The sequence below is a fragment of the Vombatus ursinus genome, unplaced genomic scaffold (assembly GCF_900497805.2).
Source record: "Vombatus ursinus unplaced genomic scaffold, bare-nosed wombat genome assembly UNPS02014775.1, whole genome shotgun sequence".
In the NCBI taxonomy this organism is placed as follows: Eukaryota; Metazoa; Chordata; class Mammalia; order Diprotodontia; family Vombatidae; genus Vombatus; species Vombatus ursinus.
This window is the reverse complement of record NW_020954553.1, coordinates 16,579,462-16,603,757: the sequence shown is the minus strand read 5'-3', so window position 1 is coordinate 16,603,757 and position 24,296 is coordinate 16,579,462. Positions and strand designations below refer to the sequence as shown.

At 40.2% G+C, this 24,296-nt stretch overlaps 1 protein-coding gene across 1 annotated transcript in view; it reads right to left on the bottom strand.

Annotated features, from left to right (window-relative positions):
* Positions 1 to 24,296, bottom strand: part of CSMD2 (CUB and Sushi multiple domains 2) — a 914,813-nt gene that overhangs the window by 216,915 nt on the left and 673,602 nt on the right. Inside the window, exons 26-27 of the mRNA XM_027864466.1 lie at positions 11,271 to 11,473; positions 2,592 to 2,783 (exon numbers count right to left, since the gene is read on the bottom strand). Of these exons, the coding sequence (XP_027720267.1) occupies positions 2,592 to 2,783; positions 11,271 to 11,473 (395 nt within the window). The remainder of the gene's footprint in view (positions 1 to 2,591; positions 2,784 to 11,270; positions 11,474 to 24,296) is intronic.

The following is a 24,296-nucleotide window of genomic DNA, read 5'->3' as shown; positions in this document are numbered from 1 at the left end:
TCAGAGAGCTTACAATCTAACGAGGGAGATAAAATGAAAACAAATATATACCAAGGAAACCATACAGAGGATAAACAGGAAATAATTAACAAAGGAAGGTACTGTAATTAAGGAATTAGGAAAGACTTCCTATATAAGGTGAAATTATAATTGGGATTTAAAGGAAACCAGGGAAGGCAGTAGGCAAATATGAGGAGGAAAAGCGTTCCAAAGATGGAATGCCTTTTTCAAGGAATAGCCAGGAGGCCAGTGTCACTGGATCAAAGAGTACATGTTGGGAAATTAAGTGTGAGGAGATTGGGAGGTTAAGAGGATGCTAAGTTATGAAGGGCTTTGAATGCCAGAAAATTTTATATTTGATCCTGGAGGCAAAAGGGAGTCCCTGAGTTGAGTAGGAAATGGAGTTGAAAGGGAGTTAACTAAGTAGGGGGAAATTATATGTTCAGATCTGAATTTTAGGAAAAACACTTTGGTGGATGAATGGAGGATGGATTAGAGTGGGAAGAGAATTGATGCAGGCAGAGCCAAAAGCAGGGTATTACAATAGTCCAGGTGTGAGGGGATGAGGACCTTCATCAGAGAGGTGGCACTGTAAGAAAAGGGAAGAGGATAGAATGGAGATATATTAAAAGGATGGAATTGACAGGCCCTGACAACTGATTGGCTATGGCAGGTAAGAGTGAAAAGCAATGATGACTCCTAGGTTGCCAGCCTAAGGTACTGGGAGGATGGTATTGTCCTTGTCCTCTACAAAAACAGGGAAGGTGGTAGGTGAAGGGAATATTTAGGGGGAAAAATAATGAATTAAGTTTTGGACATGTTGAATTTGAGATGTCTACTGTACATCCAGTTAGAGATGTCTAAAACGCAGTTGGAGATGCAAGTTTGGAAGTCAGCAGAGGTTGGAACAGGATAGATAGATTTAAGAATCTTCAGAATAAACATGGTAATTAAATCCATGGGAGGTGATAAGATCACCAAGTGAAGGAGTAGAGAGAGAAGGGAAAAGGACCCAGGACAAAACCCTGAGAGACATCTACAATTAGAGTGCATGAGGATCTGGATGAAGATCCTGCAAAGAAAACTGAGAAGGAGCAGTCAGATAGGCAGAAGAACCAGGAGAGAATAGTGTCCTGAAAACCCAGAGATAAGAGAGTATCAAGGAGGAGCTAGGCAGTAATATACCTGGAACCCATGTCTCGAGATTCAGTCCATCTAGTGTTTTTTCTCTACTACATTGTACTGAAGAGAATTTCTATGTCATGAATTTTGATGAATGAATTTTCCTTGCCTAAAGACATTTTCCAAACCAGTGTGAAAGTTTTGGAATGACTAATCTTGAGCTTACATTTTCATTAACTCATTCACACATGTTTACTGTCTTGATATCATTAGCACAGAGATGCTTTCCTGGGAATTTGCTGAATACTGTAATTTCAGAACCTGTTTGATGAACTTGAGGTCTTCTTTCTAGAATTTTGGGTATTGAGCAAGTTGTACTAGCTCCCATAATTCATCCCAATCTATTCAATAAAAGGAGTAATTTAGAGATTCTGAGTTTCTCCAAATGCTCAGAATGAGATCCACTGATTTTAATCCAAACCAATTTGCCTTTTTATCCAGTTCAACTAAAGGAAAAAAAAAGACTTAAAAGAAATAAGAATGGAAGCTAAGATTATGAATTGATCTCTCTGTTTTTACCACCTCTATAAAGGTGACTCCTAAATCTGTGTCATTAATCCCGATTTGTCTTCTGAGTTCCAGATTCCTATTTCCAGCTGCCTGATGATTATCTTTACTTAAAAGCTATGCTAACACCAAATAAGACATTTGTAAAACTTATAGCACAATGCCCAACACAAAGTAGGTGCTTAATAACTGCTTTTTCCCTTTTGCCCCAAAATTATCTTGCCCCATAAATCTGTTCCTCCTTCTGACTACCATATGTCAGTGACAATACCATTCCCCACCCCACCCCACTTCTCATGTTTGTAACTATGAAGTTATCTTTGTTTCTTCTATCTCTCATATTATATCTGTTCCTGCCTCTCTATTTCTATTGCAGTACCAAAGTATAAGCTGCATTATCACCAACCTGATTTCTCCATGGCCACATTGTCAGAGCCAGGATTTTAACCCAGGTTCTTTAGACTTCAAATTCAAAACTTGTCCACATCACACTGCCTCATACAGAGAAGCTATTCCAAACTTAGCTAACACTCCAAAGATTAACAGGTTCCAGGAGCTTCCAATCCAGTGTGGATTTTAAAGGCCTCAACTTGCCCTTCTTTCTGGCCACCTCCCTACTCACTGCCAGGAAGAATGGAAATAAGACCAGGTAACAGAGAGGGAATTCATAATTGTATGTAAGCAACATTTGATCAGATTTAGTGACTGTTTAGGTTGAAGAAGGGATGATGGTTAGGAATTTTTTGTAGCTTTCATTTATTCAGGTTCTTTTCTGCTCTCATTCTCTTGTGAGTAATTGACAGTTGGCTGCCATTTAATTTGGGGGATTTCTTCATTCTGTTTTTGCTAAAGGATGTTAAAGAAATAAAATAAAGACATTCAGTCAACCAGCTCTTCTATACCAATGCATGTGGGGGGGTCTGGTTGCCAGAAGAATCTGTTCTCAATCTTCACACAGCTGATCTGAGCCATTCCCTGGAGAGCATAACCAGGGTCACACTGGAACACAATGGAGTCACCCGCTTCTCGGCTATCACCACTCCGACTCCCATTTTGAGGAACGCCAGGGTCATTACAGGAGGTAGCTGTAGACACTGGAGAAGAAAAAAATATCATTGGATGTGTGTCTCTTTGTTAGGCAAGCCCACAGCCCCAACCTCACCTTCACTACAACATCATCAATAGATTATAATATCACTTACTATCACATCACTATCATACCATCACCATAACTCAATTGCCATCCAACACTTGAAAAGCTTCTACACAAAACATATTAAAGACTCATTCCCTATCTTACACACACACACACACACACACACACACAAAATATTAATGTGGGTTTGACCCATGACTCTAAAAAGCACTCATTCCTCACCAAAATATTTGTAAATCCCTCTCAGTATATTCAAATAGAAACAATGAAGAGATTTTGATAATGATGATGACAATGATTAACACAAGTCTTTCTGGTCTTGTTGCTTACAATCTAAAGACAATGTAGAAAAATGCTTATGGTAATAAAACAAGTACATAATCATTTATATTGAGTTCAATTTTGCTCATCTTACTAAGTCTTTCAAAATTTAATAAGATTTGTGGGAAAATTAAAAGAATTAAAATTCATCTAGCTAGAGGGAAGATCATTAAATTCATCTCCTGATGACTGACTTTTTGTCAATGTTATGAGGTAAATTATTAATAATTCATGGAAAACAATTGGGAAAGGTATGGTGGGAGATAAAAACTAAAGAAGTCATTCTAGTTCTTTTGTAGTTTGGCATGATGAAAAATGACCCACAATATAAAAAGAAGAACTTAGGCTAGATACAAAGGATCTGAACTAAGACAGTGACTGTCAGAGAGAAGAAGATATATGAGAGATTTTGTGGAGACAAAAAAAAATAAAATTTAGCTACTGATTGGACAGGTGGGCTGGGTGAGTGAGGAGTTGAGGATGACACTGAGGTGGTAAACCTGAGTAAATGAAGGGGGTAAGAGGGTTAGAAAAATAACTGGGGGAAAAAGATAATGGTTGCTGTTTTGGATATGTTTGGTTTGAGGTGTCCATTAGTTTAAGATGCCCATTAGACATCCAGTTTGAAATATCTACTAGGCAGTCTGTGATGTAAGAGTACAGGTGAAGAGACATACAGATGATACTGAACTTATGGAAGTTACTGAGATCATCAAGTTAGAGAATATAGAAAAAAAGAGAAGAGACTTAAGTCAAGGCCCAGAGGGATACCTGTAGCAAGGATTGACAAGGTTCAAGATCCAGCAAAGAGACTGAGGGTCATTCAGATAGGTAAGTGGAGAACCGGAAAAGAGAAGGCTCACAAAAACCCCAAAAGGAGTCAATATCCATCAGGAGATGGTGATCAACAGTGTCAAAAGCTGCAGAGAGGTCAAAAGGAACAAGAATTGGCAACTGTGCAATTGGTAACTATGCAAAGAACAACTTCAGCTCCATTAGAATGGAAGGTAGACTGCAGGGGACTTATAGGTGAGGAGAGGAAATAGAAGTACGGAGTGTAGATCCCCCTTTTTTTTTTTTTCAAGAATTTTAGCTGAGAAAAGAAGAAGAGTTTTAACACGATAGCAGGAAGGGTAGGATCTAGTTAGAGGAGATCTGGGCATGTATATAGGTAATAAGGAAGAGAGGGAGAGATTGAAGATTAGAAAAGGGGGAGATGATAGTGGGTATATTTGGAGGAAAACAAGGGAGGGAAATAGGATCAGGGGTACACAGAAGGTTGACCTTAGCAAAAGGCCACCGCTTCATCAAAAAATAAAGTAAAGGAAGAGAGAGAGGTTTATGTAGAAGGCATTAAAAGAAATGGAGAAAAGAGTATATAATGACTGACTTCACTTTTTTTTTGTAAAGTAAGAGTCTACAGCAGGAAGGACAGCTTGAGAAGCAGCTTGGAGAAACTTAAGGAAAATAGAGAAAATGTCTACAGCAGCTGTAGTAATAAAAGAAGATTCACACAACAGCTTCTTATTTCCCACTAGCTACACTGCTTTTGCAATTCTGTGAACTTCTCCATCATGACCCAGGAACCTCTTCACCCAGGAAATCTTATCATATCGCACGATCAAATCAGCCCTGGTACTCGCATCTCTTTAGTACTTTCTGATTCTCTGATTAGATGGCTGATCCAAGGGTTCCCAAATCTCCCTTTAAGGAGGAGGCTCTTCATTTCCCTGTATAGCTATACTGCTTTGGGGTTTCTTTGTACTTTCCATCATGTCCCTCACACCAAGTACCTTCTTCTGCTATCCCTTTTTCCTCCTGCCTTCACCTCCATCTCCCATCCTCCTTTTCAGCTGCTTTTTGTGTGTTGTCTTCCCCCATTCCAAAGTAAACTCCTGTATTTGTATCCTCAGTACTCACCACAGTGCCTGGCACAAAGTATGTGTTTAATAATTGTTTATTGACTGACTGGTAAGTGATAAAGAGAATTAATTAGGAAAGAAAAAGATTGCCCAACTCCTTCCTATTTCCCCTCTAAGTTGAGAACATTGCTTCATATTCTCTGAGACCTCCCTCTTCAACTTTCCTCCTTATTTTATATCACCCAGATGCCTTCTGCCATGACCTCCTCCTTCACCCCTGACTCTTACGAGGTAGTCCTTCTCTTTGTCAAGGCAAATCCTTCTACATGCACAAGAAATACCACTTTACCCTATCTTCTCTAACAGATTGCCCCCTCTATCATCCCCCCTTCTTTCAATTATCATCAATCTCTCCCCATGTACCATGCTCCCCTACTGTCTACATGTATAGCTATCTCTCAAACCCACTAGATCCATCCATCCCTGCTAATTATTGTCCATATATTTCCTGCTTTTTGTAGCTAAACTCCTTGGGAAGGCTGTCTACAATAAGGGCCCTCACTTCCTCTCCTCTCACTCTCTTCTTAATTCCCTGCAGTCTGGCTTCTGACTTCAACATTCAACTGAAAGTGCTCTCTCCAAAGTTGTTGCTGTTGTTCAGTTGTTTCAGTTGTATTGGACTCTTCATGACTCCATTTGGGGTTTTACTGACAAAGACACTAGAACGTCTTGCCATTTCTTTCTCCAGCTCATTTTTACAAATGAGGAAACTGATGTGAATAGGGTTAAGTGACCTGCCTAGAGTCACACAGCTAGTTAAGTGTCTGAAGCCAAATTTGAATTCAGGTCTTCCTGACTCCAGGCCTAGCACTCTATCCACTGTGCCACCTAGCTGTCTCCTCCAAAGTTACCAACGTACTGTTAATTACCAAATCTAATGACCTTTCCTCAGTCTTCATCCTTCTTGACTTCCCTGCAGCCTTTGACACTATCAATCACACTCTTCTCCTTGATATTTTCTAGGTAGTTAGGACACTACTCTTGCCTGGTTCACCTCCCACCTATCTGACCACCCCTCAGTCTCCTTTATTGGATATTCATCCAGGTCATACTTGATAACTCTAAGTTTTCCTCAGGACTAAGCTGGGCCCTCTTCTTTTTTCCCTCTCTTTATATATGAAATCACTTAGTGATCTCATCAGTTCCCCTGAATTCAGTTATCATCTGTACACTGATGATTCTCAAATCATTATCCAGCCTCTCTGCTAACCTCCAGTCTAACATCTCCAAAAGCTTATTAGACATCTCAAACTGGATGTCCTATAGACATCTTAAATTCCATATGTCCAAAACTGAAGTCATTATCTGTCTTTCACTCCAATCTTCCTCTTCTCCAAACATTCCTATTATTTTGATAGCACCAACCATCCTCCCAGTCCTCCAAACTTGCAATCTAGGAGTCATCCTTAACTCCTCATTCTGTCTTGTTCCCTACTCATAATCTGTTGCCAAGGCCTGTTAATATCACCTTTTTAACATCTCTTGCATATGTCCTCTTCTCTCTCTGCTACTGCCATCACCTTGGCACAGGCTTTCATCTCCTCATACTTGCATTATTCCAATAGCCTGATGGTTAGCCTGCCTGCCATAAGTCTCTCCCTACTTCAGTCCATCCTCCACTAAATCATCAAAGTGATTTTCCTAATCAATAGGTCTGACCAACTCACCTCTCTACTCAATAAACTTTAGTGGCTCCCTATCACCTCTGGGATCCAATACAAATATAAATAAAATATATATTTGGCATTCAAAGTACTCCTTCACCCTACCCCCAACATATATTCTCTGATCTAGTGACACTAGCCTCTGACTGTTTCTCAAACAAAACCCATCTCCCAACTTTAAGCATTTTCCCTGGGTGTGCCCCATGCCAAGAATGTTCTTCCTATAATCCTTGCCTCAAGTCTCAGCTAAAATCCCATTTGCTACAGGAAGCTTTTTCCAAACCCTCTATTCTGGTGGTTTCCTTCTATGGGTTATTTATCTTTATCCTATATATAGCTTGTTTGTACATACTTGCTCATATGTATGTACGCTTATATGTATGCTTTCTTGCGATATCGAGTATTGTTATCTCAGGATCTCAGGGACAGCTCAAGCTGGGGACTTGCTGGCTTTTAGTGTTTCCAAAGTGGCCTAATCCAGAACAAATCTAACCTCAATTAGGCCCTCAATGTAGCACGGCAATCCTTTTACACTTTCCTAATCAATTCACCTTCCCACCTACCACAGAGACTGTTCCAAACCTTGTAACTCCTCCTCAGTGACTACGGGGCCAATAGTCAGACTTTGGTCTGAATTAGGCCACTCTGGGAGCACTAAAAGACAGCAATTACTCAATATCCCAAGAAGGCAGCAGTAGGACCAACTCAGGCCTTCTTTCCAGAAGTATACAGAGGCTGGTCCTAACATAAAAAGTCTGAAGTCAATATTGGCTGGAAGAGTGATCAAACAAAAAAAAGAATCTCACATAAAAAGCTCTTAAGTTAAAAAGGATACCTAAAACAAATTCAAAAGAAGAGAATGACTCCAAAACATTTATAAGCATAGCCTCAAAGGAAAAAAAAAAACAGACTGGGCACAACTTGAATTAGAATTGCTGGAAGAGATGAAACAAGAGTTAAAAAAAAAAGATGTATAAAAATGTTTTCATCAGTGAAATGAGAGCACTAGAGGGGAAAAAAATGGAAAAGAAATGAGAGTTATGGAAGAAAGAATTGGAAAGGTAATTAATAGCTTGGCAGAAGAGGTATAAAACGTCGGTGAAGTAACAAACTCCCTGAAAATTAGAATGGACCAAACAGAAGCCAATGACTCCATAAGACAACAAGAAATATTAAAGCAAAATTAAGAGACTAAAAAAATAGAAAAAAAAGTAAGGTAGCTCATAGTGAAAACAAGTGACCCAGAAATAGATCAAGGAGAAAAAAAAATAAGAACCATTGGACTACATGAAAGCCAGGACCAAAAAAATAAGGAGCCTAGACAAACTACATCAAGAAATCTTAAAAACTAAGTCTCTTAGAGCCAGAGAGTAAAGTAGAAAGAGAAAGAATCTTTTGGTCACCTCTTGAAAGAAACTCCTAAATGAAAACATACAGGAAGATTATCACCAAAATTCGCTGCTTCCATGTCAATGAAAAAATACTGCAAACAATCAGAAAGAAATAATTCAAGTACCAAGCATCCAAAGTAAGGATTACATACAATTTAGCTGACAACTACAAAGAGGTAGAGAGTTTGGAACATGTTATTCCAGAAACAAAGAAGATAGCTTACAGCCAAGAATAATTTACCCAGCACAACTGAGCACAATACTACAGGGGAAAGAGAGGGCTTCCAAATATTTTTGATTAAAACCAGAGTTGTGTAGAAACTTTCAATTTCAAACACAGAAGTCCATGAAAAACATAAAGAGATAATCATCAAACAATGATAAAGGACTAAAAAAGGATAAACTGCTTCCATTCTAATATGAGTCTCATCTGAACACCATCATCATGATCAGAGGTAAGAATAATTTAGACAACATCTAAAAGTGATTCTTAATGATCTTAAGGGAAGAATGAAAAGAAAGGGGAAGAGAAATACACTAGGAATACACTAGGTGGGGTGAAGATGCATGGTTATGGGAAATTGTTTCACCTCATCAGCATATGCAAGTATACATCTATTCAAACAAGGGGGAGAGGTTGTGGGGAAGTAACTGACATCTGAACCTCACTCTCATCTGAACTGATCAACACACAAAGTTGGGTAGGGAAATGCATTTTACTAAACAGTGAAATAGAAGGGAAAGGAGAGAAAGGAGAAGTGGGAATTAAAGGATGGGTAGCTAGGTGGTGCAGGAGATTTCAGGGTGCTATGCCTGGAGTCAGGAAGACCTGAGTTCAAATCTGACCTCAGATACTTGCTAGCTGTGTGACTCTGGGCAAGTCACTTAACTGTGTTTGCTTAAGGAAATAGCAGGCCACTCCAATATCTTTCCCAAGAAAACCCCAAACAGGATCACGGACAGTCAGACACGACTGATATGACTTGACAACAACAAAGATTATGAGAGGGATTGGTCCTAAGTAAAATAGACTCTAAATAAAGATGTACGCAAATATTGATAGCTCTTTTTTTTGGCTGCAAATGATGGGAATCTGAGAGAGTACCCATAAATTGGAGAATAGCTGAATGAATTACGGTATATGAATGTTACTATTGTATTGCAAAAAATGATAAAGAGGATAGTTTCAGAGAAAACTAGGAAGACTTGTATAAACTAATACAGAGTAAAGCGAACAAAAACCAGGAGAACAATTTCTACAGGGACAACAACATATTAAGGACAAACAGCTCTGAAAGTGTCAGGTACTCATCAGTGTAATAACCAAACACGACTGCTGAGGACTAGTAATGAAACATGCTATCCACCTCCTGATAGAGAGGAGAAGGACTCAAGATTGTAAAATGAGATACGTATATTTTTGGAACACCTAATGGAGAAATTTGTTTTGGTTGACTATCCTGCTTGTAACAAGGGTTTTATTTTTCTGTCATTCTCAATGGGGTGGAGAGAGAGAAGGCAGATTTTTGATTTAAAAAAAAAATACTATTTTTAAAAAAATAGAAGACTAGAGTTCAAGGCAAGGCAAGTGAGAGTTTCATTGTACTCTGACTTGTCAAGTCACATATGTGTTGAATCCAGTCCTGGGCACCACATTTTTAAGAGGCAAATTTACAAGTTAAGTGTATTCAGAGAAAAATGACCAGAATGCTAAGGGGATTTAAACCATTCTATATAAGGAAATGAAGGAACCAGGGATGTTTAGCTTGGAGAAGAAAAAACTTAGTCCTAAGATGAACAATGTCTATAAATACTGGAAAAATTATTGTATGGAAAAGGGATTTTTCATGTTCTATGGGACTCCTAAGAACAATAAGAAGTTAGAGGAAGGCCAAATTTAGTTTAATATAAGGAAGGCATTTTATGCCATTAGAGCTTGCCTTGGACAACTAAGTTCACAGTAGGAAAGTATGATATTCATTTTTTTAGTCCTACTGCCATGTTCCTTTGCCTCCTCCCCCACTATGCACACCCATAACTCTGTCTCTGTTCTCTCATGAACCAAAATCCCCTCAATCTATTGCTGTATAGAAAGGAGTTGAAGAAAATAAGCATCCAGAAATCAGCCAAGACATAGGGTCAAGTGTCTAACACAGTCTTTGATGGCTAAATGAGAAGTCAAATGGTGGAACAGGTTTATGCCTCAGGAAGGCAAAAGTTAATATAAAAATAGATAAATTTATCTTATAGATAGATAGTGGACAGAGAGTTAAATTGTAATCAGAAAAGATTCAAATTCCCCCTTTAATACTTATTAATTAGAATGACCATGGAAAATTCACTTATAATATTATAATTAGTTACCTTGTAAAGTTCAAAGGAGATAATGTAAATAAAACACTTTCCATATCTTAAAGCATTATGTCAAAGTCTTATTATTACAGGCCCACACCAAGTACCAGAGAGGCATCCTCATTACCCTCTATAAGGGTCACACTCATGTAGATAGCCCTGTACGTAGCATGCTAGACTTGGAGTTTGAATCCTCCTTCCCACACTGACTAGATGTGTGACCCTGGGCAAGACACTCAAGCTCTCTCACCTTCAGCTTCCTCAGGAGTAAAAGTGGACACAGCACTTACCTCACAGGGTTGTCATAAGGATCAAATGAATGAACACATATAAAGTGCTTTATCAATCTGAAAGCACTATATAAACGCTAGCTATTCTTCTTATCCCTGCTTCTATGCCACTGTTCATGAGGTTTACCTTCCCCTAGAATACCATCCAGGCTCATGTTCTCCTGGCAGAAGTCTATCCATCCTTCAAAAGGCAGCTAAGGCCTTGCTTTCTTCATTAGTCTTCCCTGACTCTTGCAGCCAATGTGCTCTATCTGTGAACTCACACGGCACCTTGAGACAGGATCCCTTATTTTGTCACTAATCATACAATGCTTCATCCTGTTGGCTAATTATTTCAGGATGAGTCTTGTCTCTACCCAAGGACAAGAATGGGTTCTTCTCCAGTCCTCTTAGTCAAAATGATATTGAAAGGCTAAATAAACACCTGCTGACTTGAAATACAATTAAATTAATGGAGGAAAGCTTGGAATTGGGGGAGCACTGACCTGAGAACTGAATGGCAAAGCCCTGCTTACTGGTAAAGAAATCAGTGTTGAACTGTAGGACAACAGAGCTGAATGTGCTGTGGATGTTGCTGGGAAGCATGGGGCCACTCAGCTCCTTTAGGAGGATCCCACTCTCCACAGGTCCATCCCAGATCCGCAGGACATCATGGACCTCTTCTGTGTCAAATACCAAGAAATGGAGCCTGAGGAGAAAAAAAGGTATGGTTCACAAGGGCTTTATTAAACATTTCTGCTTACCTTCAGTTCCAAATCTTGACCAAAGAGTGTATACATGCATTCAAACAAACATTAATTAAGCAATAATATAAAGTTCCTGTTCTACTGGAAATTACAATCTAGTATGAAATAAAATTTGAACAGAGATAACTATAACATACAACATTATATATGACTGGAGAGTTAGTCAGTCAGCTAGCATTTTTTTTTTCACTTTTTGACTCTATTTCTTGAACTAAAATTAGCAAGGGAAAAGATACTGATTCAACTTGAGGTCAGAGTGAAATGTTATCATATGCAGCCATGATAATGGGGTGGGTATGGGGAGGGGTGATGATGGCACAGCAGCAAGCAAGCTTCTCCCAAACAGGAAGGGGGTTGTAAGAAGTGTCCATTTGCAATAATTCCCTTGATAGAAATATTTTCATGCAAAATTATTCAAAGTGCCTATTAAAATACCTTAGCGAGGTCTTTTATTTTCCCTGATTCAATTTAATTTTATAAAAAAAAAAACTGCTTCCCAAGAAGCAACCCCAAAGGTGAAACTAGAATTGTCTCTATGTGAAGAGACATGTTACAAGGACAGCTAGCATTTATTAAATGCTTACTATGTACCAAGTACAAACAACGCTAAATTATAAAACAAAACGGTATGATCAGCCTTACATAAAGGAACCACCTTAATCAGGTGGGAACACTTTTATTAAATCAATTAAATGATAGCATTAAACAAAGCATGAAAAGTCCTTAATCAATTTAAAAGGAATGAAAGCCACTGGATGAAATGAAATGACACAACAGAGGAAGGGTATTTGGATTGACTTAAGAAATTTAGTCATACTCTGTGGGTTTTGGATAAAGTAAGCAAGCCAGTTCAGAGCCCAGGCATTCCACTATGGAGCCAGCCTAGGGGAGAAGCAATCCTGCCAAATTCCTTATAGGGAAACTTTTGGAGGGCTAGAAGGGAGAGATGAGACTGTCTCCTCCTCTCTTCTCCATGACCAGAGGATGATCATATTAACTGCAAAAGGGCAGAATATTTAGGACTTCTCACTGATATCTAAGAAGTGATCCAAAGCTAGCCATAAGAGTTGATCATGTCTGCACCAGGAGCCAAGGACAAACTACATTCATTGGGTTAAGATAAGCTTCAGGACTCTATAAGGAGCTATGCTATACTTAACAGAAACTTAATAAGGGCCATACTAAGGGGGAAAAAGGACTTCCAGAGGTTGTAAGCTGTAAACTCATCCCTGACATGAGCTCTTTAAGCTTAAATCCACATTCCCCTAGGCTCTGTATGTACTTGTGGATAAGTGTTCCAGATTTTGGGGGAGAATGTTTGTATCACCTGTTCTTACCATTCCACCTTGGAAAATAACTATTTCTAAAAAATAATTAAGTCTGTCTAGATAACTGATACTGAGAGATATAATGAAAGTGTTTGTTTCCATAAAATCGGAGCAATAGCTAGAAGAGTAACTAATACAGAATACAGCTGGTTTAGAAGTCAGTTAAGTAGGACAAAGGTTAAGCTTTGTTTAGAGTTCTCATGCATAAGCTCGTGAATATTGACTTCTCCTCTGGAAGGAATAAAGGTTCATTTAATGGTTATGCAATGCATGTGGTGGGAGGAAAAACATATCAAGGGGTAGATATGTAATAGGCATACAGGAAAGTTGTACACTCTGGAGTACTCAACCAATGAGGAAACAGAGGAGGGACTTTGTGGCCAGGATTAGAGATAAATAGTGAATTCTTGCTTTGGTGTGTGTACCTATTCCATAGGACACCTGATTTTGCAACTGCATAATAAATTGAGTTTTTAACTTCATCCCTCCTGAATCCAAATGAGTTATTTCTCACAATATGAATGGATAATCAATAGAGGAAATCCATTGGTGGGGCTCAAGAACTACAGTACTAGAACTTTATCCCACCACACACACAAATTCCTTAGGTTATCCTTAAAACCCTGAGGGAAGAAGTTACTGGCCCCTTTTCGAAATCCAACCTGCCAATGTTAGTATAGTTTGGGAGAGTGAAACCAAAGCCTGCTCTGCATATGTATATATGTATATCTCCTCTGAGATAATCAGAGCAGGAGTGTTTCATTTTTGCTTTGTCATCCTAGCATCGTGCACAGTTCCTGTCACAGAGTAGGCACTTAATAAGTGCTTTGTGAATGACTGACTGACTTTGTCAGATCTTCCCTAACTGCACCCATATTTCCAGCCTCACTCTACATATCCTGTTCTACCTATATCTTTTCTCCATGATTGAATGAGGAACACTACCTCTACACTTGGAGCTCTCCTATCTGACCAAAGGAAATCTATCATGTCATTCCCTACCCCACTGAATGAATGCCCCCTAAAAGCCCCCACCAGTAGAAGAAATAACAATGTTCCCTGAGATCAGAAAATGTTTTGTTTTTGTCTTTGTTCCCCTGGAGATTAGCATAGTGCCCACACTTAATAAATGCTTATTGAATTGAATCTCTTGCATTTGCAGACTGCTCAATTTGCTCCTGGAACACAATTCCTCAGATTTCCCAGAGACTAAGGAAGAAAGAACAAAAGTGTGCACAAATAAAGCCAACTGTGGGGGAAAATCATTTGCATTGCTAATCATAAAGCTAAAAACAATAGCTCCCAGTATAGGGAGCAATGGACTAGCAATACAGGCCTATAGACTCCCTATGGTCCGCACTCAAAAGAGTGATCAAAAGGCTCCAGTCTTGTTGTGACCTTATGAGACTACAGCAGTTCAAGGATGATTCTGTCTGGATAGGGTTAGGATATCAGGTATCCTAAAATCTGACACCTTACATGCCTTAAGGGAAAAGAAAGAGTTCAAAAAGTTCTGCCAAGGACAGAGACTTTACTGATCTGACACAAATTTGTCACTGCCATGTCCCACAGATGTTTTCTTTGCCTTAGACTAAAGGCAACTTGGCAGGATAGGTGACACATAAGACAACTCACATAGGAAAAGCCAACACAGACAGGTAAAAATGGAAAAATACAGAGGACACTGGAGACTCAGAGCTATACTGCTCTGCTGTAATGAGGTTCTACTTGTCTCCTAGACTTCTTCCAATTCTGTCAAGTATGCTTAGGGCCACCATCATAGATACCAGCAATGAAAACCTTCCCTGCTGCTTTTATTTGCTGGCCATAGGTACCTGTAATGTAGACAAAAGCACATTGAACTGGGGGCTTCAGGTCAAGGACTAGTTCTATCATTAATTCACTGTGTCATCATAAGAAAAATGCACAGCTTTTCTCAAGCTCAATTTCCTCATCTTTTCAGTGGGGACAAAAATACCTAAACCATTTATATCAGCAATATTTGAGTGCATGCATTGGTCAAAGGAAATTCTTTATCTGGGAATTTCAAAAACCAATGAAATTATAGGTTCAATCCATATCCCTATCCCAATATGTGAGTATACCACATTCTTTTTTTTAAACTTTCTCTCACTTAGCATTTCATAGCTCCCATTAGATCAATTATTATTTCTATGCATATGATTTCCAAATAAGCATATCCACTTTTCATCTCTCTCATGAATTCTATGCCTACCTTAGCTTCCCATAAGCATCTCAAATTCAATATGTCTAATATGGAACACATATTTTTTCTCACAAGCCCATGTCTCTTTAAACTTTCCTGTTTCTATAAAGGGTACAACCACCCTTCCAGTTACTCAGATTTTGACCTAGGAGTCATCTCTGATTCTTTCCTCTCCCTTACTTTACTATATTCAATTAGTTAAAAGATCATGTCTATTCTATTTTTCTAACAATTATTGTACCTGTCCTGTTTTCTCCACTCACCTGGCCATCATCCTTTTACCTAAAACAATTCAATCTTCTAATTGAATTCCTTGTATCCATCCCACCTCTGCCTTCTCCAATGAATTCTCATTTCTATGCCTTTGCACAGACTATCCTACATGGCTGAAACACTGTCCTTTCTTACTTCTGCCTCTTGGAATCCATAGCTCACATCAAAACCCAATTCAGGGCCATTTCTGTTTTTCTTTCTTTCTTTTTTTTTTTTTTTTTTTTGGCTAGGCAATGGGGGAAGTGACTTGCCCAGGGTCACACAACTAGTAAGTGTCAAGTGTCAGGCCAGATTTGAACTCAGGTCTTCCTGAATCCAGGGCTAGGGCTCGATCCACTGCACCACCTAGCTGCCCCATGGCCATTTCTAAATCCCTCCTTTGTTAGTGCTCTCCCCACAAATTCTTTTACAGTTATCTTACGAATACTCTATACTTATCTATGTACATGTTGTTTTCCTTCAATATGTCAGACCTCCATGAGAGAGAAGCTCAGTCCTGGACCTAGTCCAGGTGCTGGCATGGTGGAGCTTGTGGTGGCAGTGGAGAAAGAATCCTCCTCACAGTTCTAAGGTAGAAAAGAGTACTTGTGGTCACTCATAGACCTGAGGACAGGCCAGGAAAGGAGTAAACACCTCATCCTTGATCAGACCACCTTGAAAGAACTGAAAACTTACAGGTCCCTAGAAGTATCTCTGAAAACAGATGCATAAAACCCTTGAAGCTTAAGACAGTACATTCTCCACACTGGAAGCAGTCCCCTACTTTAACAAAGAGTTTATAACTCAAGTAATTGTCTGGGATCATGAGCAAACTGCGCAAAAAAAAGTCAGACCATAGAATCTTTCTTTGATGACATAGAAATCAAAACATACAACCAGAAGACAACAAAGTCAAAGCTCCTACATCCAAAGCCTCCAAGAACAATATGAATAAGTCCCAGGCCATGAAAGAGCTCAAAAAGGATTGTGAGAAGCAAGTAAGAGAAGTAGAGGAAAAACTGGGAAGAGAAATGAGAGTGATCCAAGAAAATCAAGAAAAATTAGTCAACAGCTTGCTAAAGGAGACCCAAAAAAAATACTAAAGAAAATAACACTTTAAGAAATAGTCTAACCCAAATGGCAAAAGAGGTCCAAATAGCCAATCAGGAGAAGAATGCTTTAAAAAGCAGAATTGGCCAAATGGAAAAGGAAATCCAAAAGCTCACTGAAGAAAATACTTGCTTAAAAATTAGAATGGAGCAATTGGAAGCTAGTGACTTTATGAGAAATCAAGACACTGTAAAACAAATCCAAAAGAATGAAAAATTAGAAAACAATGTGAAAGATCTCATTGGAAAAACAACTGACCTGGAAAATAGATCCAAGAGAGATAATTTAAAAATTATTGGACTATCTGAAAGCCATGATCAAAAAATGAGCCTAGACATCATCTTTCAAGAAATTATCAAGGAAAACTGCCCTGATATTCTACAACCAGAGGGTAAAATAGAAATGGAAAGAATCTACCGATCACCTCCTGAAAGAGATCCCCAAAGGAAAACTCCCAGGAATATTATAGCCAAATTCCAGAGTTCCCAGGTCAAGGAGAAAATATTGCAAGCAGTCAGAAAGAAACAATTCAAGTATTGTGGAAATACAATCAGGATAACACAAGATTTAGCAGTTTGTACATTAAGGGACCGGAGGGCTTAGAATATAATTTTCTGTAGGGCAAAGGAGATAGGATTACAACCAAGAATCACCTACCCAGCAAAACTGAGTATAATCCTTCAGGAGGAAAAATGGACATTCAGTGAAATAGAGGACTTTCAAGCATTCTTAATGAAAAGACCAGAGCTAAGGGGTGGAGCCAAGATGGCAGAGGGAAAGCAGTGACTTGCTAGAGCTCTCCCCCAAACCCCTCCAAATACCTACAAAAAATGGCTCTAAACAAATTCTAAAGCAGCAGAACCCACAAAAAAAACAGAGGAAAACAAATTTCCAGCCCAAGACAACCTGGATGGCTGATTGGAAAGGTATATCGCACTGGGGTGGGAGAGGAGCACAGATCGGCATGGGCGCGCAGGCCACAGCGATCCTGGAGCAGGCCTCAGAGGACTGAATCTCGGGCAGCTGTGGCAGTTTCCAGACTTCTCAACCCAGGAACACCAAAGACAACTTAGAAGGTCAGTGGGAAAAGTCTGTGACTGCAGTGAGAGAAGAAGCTAGATCTCAGCCGCCCCGAGGGCAGTGGCTGGCTTCTGAGCTTCTGGCCCACTGACTGAGGGGGAATCAAGTGGCTGATCAGAGGGGGATTGCAAGGATCTCTTTGCCAGGTCTGAGACAGGAATCTCTTGCTTTACCGGTGCTTGGATCTGGGTCACAGTTCTGAGGGGTGGTCCAGGGTGAGTAGGAGCGCTGGTGTGGTGGAGCTTGTTGCGGCGGTGGAGAGGAAACACCTCACTCCTTATCATACCACCTTGGAAGAACTGACACTTTTCAGGTCCCTAGAAGTATCTCTGAAAACAGCTGTACAAACCCCCAAAGCTTGGGACAGTACATTCTCCACATTGGAAACGGACTCTTACCTTAAGAAAGAGTTTAAAACTCAAGTATTTGGTTGGGATCATGAGCAAGCAGCACAAAAAGAGTCAGAATATATTATCTTACTTTGATGACAAAGATGATCAAAACATACAACCAGAAGAAGAAAACAAAGTCAAAGCTCCTACATCCAAAACATCCAAGAAAAATATGAATCAGTCCCAGGCCTTGGAAGAGCTCAAAAGGGATTTTGAGAAGCAAGTAAGAGAAGTAGAGGAAAAACTGGGAAGAGAAATGAGATGATGCAAGAAATTCATGAAAAGCAAGTTAACAGCTTGCTAAAGGAGACCCAAAAAACACGGAAAAAAATAACACCTTAAAAAATAGCCTAACTCAAATGGCAAAAGAGGTCCAAAAAGCCAATGAGGAGAAGAATGCCCTAAAAAGCAAAACTGGACAAATGGAAAAGGAAGTCCAAAAGCTTACTGAAGAAAATACTTCCTTAAAAATTAGAATAGAGCAATTGGAAGCTAGTGACTTTATGAGAAATCAAGACACTGTAAAATAAATCCAAAAGAATGAAAAATTAGAAAACAATGTGAAATATCTCACTGGAAAAACAACTGACCTGGAAAATAGATCCAAGAGAGATAATTTAAAAATTATTGGACTATCTGAAAGCCATGATCAAAAAAAGAGCCCAGACATCATCTTTCAAGGAATTATCAAGGAAAACTGTCCTGATATTTTAGAACCAGATGGCAACACAGAAATTGAAAGAATCCACCAATCTCCTCCTGAAAGAGATCCCCAAAGGAAAACTCCTAGGAATATTGTAGCCAAATTCCAGAGTTCCCAGGTCAAGGAGAAAATATTACAAGCAGCCAGAAGGAAACAATTCAAGTATTGTGGAAACACAATCAGGATAACACAAGATTTAGTTGCTTCTATATTACAGGACCACAGGGCATGGAATATAATATTCCAGAGGGCAAAGGAGATAGGATTACAACCAAGAATCACCTATCCAGCAAAACTGAGTGTAATCCTTCAGGGGAAAAAATGGTCATTCAGTGAAATAGAGGACTTTCAAGCATTCTTGATGAAAAGATCAGAGCTGAATAGAAAATTTGATATTCCAATACAAGACTCAAGTGGAACATGAAGAGGTAAACAGCAAAGAGAAATCATAAGAGACTTATTAAGGTTGAACTGTTTACATTCCTGCATGGAAAGATAATATTTGTAACTCATGAGACCTTTGTCAGTATTAGGGTAGTTGGAGGGAAAAAATTATATGTATGTATATAGATAGATGGATAGATGGATAGATAGATAGATAGATAGAGGGCACAGGGTGAGTTGAAGATGAAGGGGTCATATCTGGAGAATAAAATTAAGGGGTGAGAGAGGATTATACTAGGAGAAGGAGAAAGGGAAAGGTAGAATAGGGTAAATTATCTCACAAAAAAAAACAGAAAAGAAAAGGCTCTTACAGAGGAGGGGAACCAGAGGAAGGTGAGTGGAAATGAGTGAATCTTACTCTCATAGGATTTGACTTAAGGAGGTTATCAAATACACACTCAATTGGGTATGGAAATCTGTCTTACCTTACAGGAAAATAGGAGGGAAAGGGGACAAGAGAATAGGGGGATGATAGAGAGGAGGGCAGATTGGGAAAGGGGGTAATCAGAAGCAAATACTTCTGAGGAGTGACAGAGTCAAAAGAAAGAATAGAATAAATGGGGGGGCAGACAGGATTAAGGGAAATAGAGTTAGTTTTTCACAGCATGTCTACTATGGAAGTGTTTTGCACAACTGCACAAGTATAGCCTACATTGAGTTGCTTGCCTTTTCAATGAGGGTGGGTAGGGAGGGAGGAAGGGAGAAAATTTGGAACCCAAAGTTTAAAAAAACACATGTTTAAGAAAAAATATTTTCACATGCAACTGGGAAATAAGAAATACAGTAAACGGGGTACAGAAATCTAACCTGCCCTACAGGAAAATAGAAGGGGGAGAGGGGTGAGACAGCAGGGAAAGCAGACTAGGGGAAGGGGTATTCAGAATGCATGCCATCTTGGGGTAGGGGGAGGGGTGAGATGGGGTGAAAATTTGGAACTCAAAATCTTGTGGAAGTAAATGTTGAAAACTAAAAATAAATAAACAAATAAACAAATAAATAAATAAATAGATAGATAGATAAATAAATAAATAAAATAACAAAAAGAAAAGACCAGAGCTGAATAGAAAATTTGACGTTGAAATATGAGACTCAAGAGAAGCATGAAAAGGTAAACAGGAATGAGAAATCATAAGAAACTTGCTTTTTCTTTAGTATCCCACTGTCATGGATTAAAGAGGCTCATGTCATGGATAATTATATTGATTTTTTCCCTCTCCTAGACAAAGTGTGGACTTTTGAACTGAGCTCATCTTCCATTCATAAAACAGGCCAAAAACCTTAGCTAGAAATGTTCTTTTGATAGAAATCAACACTGTAAGAAAAAAAAACAAACAAGTAGTCAGTGAGGCTGTCCTTGACAGTGATCAAGCAGGAGGTACCTACAGCTAGAGGGGCTCAGCCTAGAGTTGAGGCAGGGTCAAAAGGATGGCTGTCCACTCAGGGTAACTGTAAAACTGCTTCTGTTGTCAGCTGCACAAAATCTTGGGCTATAGCCACTATCATAATCATCAGTGCCCTGCAACTTTGGGAACAGGGAGGCCCCATGTCTGTACCTCTGCCTTAAAAGTGGAATTTGTATATCTAAGCAATAAAATTCTCCAAGATCGTGTCATTGATGACCATACCTCCAGGGCTGCATCCTGTGCATATGTGAAAAAAAGACAGAATGCAACCACTAACAGTTCTGCACAGCTATGGACACACAAAACAGACAATATTAACTTTATTTGTGACAGTGTTTAAGTACAAGACCACAGCTGTGACATCTGGCCTGGGAGGGAGACTGGATCTTCTCTCTTAAGCTGATGTGATACATCTAAATTTCCATGCCTATGCCCATACAGAAAGGACTCTTTACCATGGTACTGATTGACTAGATCCTGTGTTGTTACCACATCTCTAAGAAGCTGAAAAAAGTTCCTGTTCCTAAAATCTAATCTCAATGTCATCTCTTCCACAAAGTCTTTCCTGATCCTCTCCACTGGTAACATTATTTCTCCTACACAGCCTTCACATAGTGGTTTGTTTTGCACATTTCTCACGAGCTTACCAGGCTAAGGGTCTTTGCTGACTATGCATCTTACCCCCCTTTTCAACTTAAGTTCTAGGATAGCAAGGGGCCTGTCTTAGTGAATTTTACATTTTCCCTCAGCACCTAGTATTCTGCACACCTTATTAAGGGGCTTGGGTTGAATTCCTGAGCAGGCAGAGCACAGGGAAGGCAGACTATAGCATCCCATTAGCCTCTGGGAGAACCTGGCTGTCCTAGACAAATGCACTTTGGGTGCATTTTTCAAGGTCTCTATGAACAGGTAATGAATGCCATAGGCCCTGACAATGAGAAGCTTTTGCAAGATGAACTTTTTTCGGTTTCTTAGACATATGGTAACAACCAGGATCTAGTGACTCAGCACCATTTTAAAGAGTCCTTTTTCATCCTGGGCACAACCTCAAGATACCATATCCTATTACCTAAATATGTGAAAAAAATTAAGGGCTTGGCCAATCATGTAGCAGGCAGTCATTCAACAAGAGCAGGAGAAAAGTATTTATGCACACATGTATACACATACTCACTTATACACACACAAAGCAATGCACATACAAGCCCCTGTATTCACACATTCACACAACACATATACATATGGAACAATATGTATCCAAAGCACGTGTTTAAGTGGCATGCTGTATTCACACATATGTACAAGTACGTTTGCTCAGTTATGTAGAACTATACACACATTCAGTAATATGCACATAAATGAATTGTATATGTATGTTCCTAACTCATGTATGTATGTACATAATCATTTATGGCTGCATCAAGAGCTCACAAAAGAAAAATGATAAATAGCAAAGCAGTGGAATTAAATGAGGTAGGTGAGAAACAGAAAGTGACATGGTCATCGTGGATCTTTTCATTGGAAGCTCGGCTAGGAAGCACAGGGAGGTGGATTCTTTGGTTTTATAGACAGTCCATAGAAATGAAGAAGCAACTATACCAGTAAGATTCCTGCCTCCCACGTTCCTTCTTTCTACATAAGCCAAAGTTACTTCACCATCATTTACATGCCCAGACCCTCTGACTGTATCTCTATTTCTTGACGTCCCATTTCCATGATTAGGACCACTTGCCTTACCTCAAACCTCTGCCTACTGCTTGCTGCCAGATTCTACCTAGTGCCAGAAAATCCGCCTGGTGCTCCCTACTAGACTTGCTCTCTACTAGACTTTCCTGATGCCAGATGGATGCCAGTCTGGATCCTCTAGTATTACCTGCATCTCAGAATACTTGTCACACCCCAGTGGTACACTTCTTGAAATTTACAGCTTAATACATCTGTAATTGACTGATCTCTAGCACTGACAACATGCTGTGAAGAAATAATCTATCCCTTATCCTAGGAAAAAATTTATATGAGTATGCATGTACAATGATTTTCCATATACTGTTAATTTGTAATTTTCCCAGAGGTGGGGGAAGGGCTCACTAAAGAATTAGTCACTTTGGAGAAGTGGCAGGGATCATACAAATGGGAGGGGCTCACAATAGTCATGTTAATATGGAAGTATCTCGACCATTGGAAACTGAAAGAAAGAACCAATGGTAGCACAAGGCCAGATATGAAGAAATAAAATGGTAAATACAGTTATCCCTTCCACACCGCAACTTTACCTATCGCAGTTTTGATTTACTGCGGTTCAGCATACGAAATTAAATGGGGGCCTGGGGTGGAGTGGCGGCTAGGCCGGTGGTGACCATGGTAACGGGCGGGCCCTGAGAAGTAGGCGCAGTGGGGGGCCAGGGGTGTGGCAGCAGCTGAGAAGCCGGTTTGGGTTTGGGGTCGTGGACACTGCGGAACCTGAGGCGCAGGGTTGTCGGCTGGGCCAGGGTGGGCGGCCCCCGGGTGAAGGCCCAGGGCTGGGTGGCAACAATGCCTCAGCCATGGTCACTGCCGCTGCCCAGCTCTGGGCCGCTCTTGGGGCTTTGGCCCTGCGCCCGCGGTGACGGCGCCGCCCGTGGCCCTGCCTGGCCTGGCCGGGGCAGCCGAGTTGCAGAAGCGCGTGCTGGACCTGGGGAAGTTCATGACACAGCAGCACGCGGACACTTTACGGAGCCTGCACACTGAGGTGGATCGGCCATGCTGAGATAAACGCGATCTCCACTATAAACTCATAATGAATCAGAAGGTGCAGTGGAAAGGTATGACTTTTTCCAGTTCCCATTTTCTCAAGTCAAACTCAGGCGTGGTGCAGTCAGATTGCTCAGCATCCAAAGCCAAACACTCATTTTGCTGCCCAATGGGACAAGAGGTGCGGGAGTCCATAGAAGAGAAGCAGGGACTCAGCATCAAGATGGAGAAAGGCCCAGTCAAAGCAGAAGACATGGAAGCATCGCCCTCCACGCGCGGATGCCAGCCCCAGTTCAAACACATCCTGGGGATTACGTCCTCTCTGAAGCTCCCCCCGCACATGTGGAAGCTGTCCACTCTTCAGCAGTGTGAGCTGGTCATTCGGCAGCTGTGGAACGCCAACCATCTGCAGGCACAGGAGCTGTAACACCTGAAATCTGTCCTGGAAGACAGCACTCGACAGGCAGCCAACCATTACAAGAGGGCATTGGGAGAAAAAAAAAATACCCATCAGTGTGTGTTCTCTGCAGGGTCCTGTGCCAGGCATGAGGAAGGTATGCAGTTTCCCAAAGTTGTTGATAAGAGTCCAACCAAAAAATGTTTGATCCTAGCTCTGATAACTGAGGCTGAGAGAGCAGTCTTGCCAGCCCTGAAGCAGATCTTGAGAAATAGCTTGCTGAAAGACAGAAGAGAATGCAGGCCATCCAGAGCCGCCGTCTCCACCCCAAAGTATTGTAGCTGGCACCAGGCTAGTGTGGAAGGGGGACCGGGGAACTGGAACACGAGAGTGCTGGGGCAGCAGCCAAAGCCAGGTCGCATTGGAAGTGCTTCTCACCATGACCTCTGACCATCAAGTTTCCTCGATGAAATGGTGTCATCGCTTCCTTCCTGGACTCACAAGTCTGACTACTGCCATTATTCCCAAAACATACACTAACACAAAAATGAATTAGGAAATTACTATTTCCCTACTAGCTAGTGATTGTTGAATTAAATCTCCTTTATCTAGAAAAAAAGAAAGAAAGAAAGAAAGAAAGAAAGAAAGAAAGAAAGAAAGAAAGAAAGAAAGAAAGAAAGAAAGAAAGAAAGAAAGAAA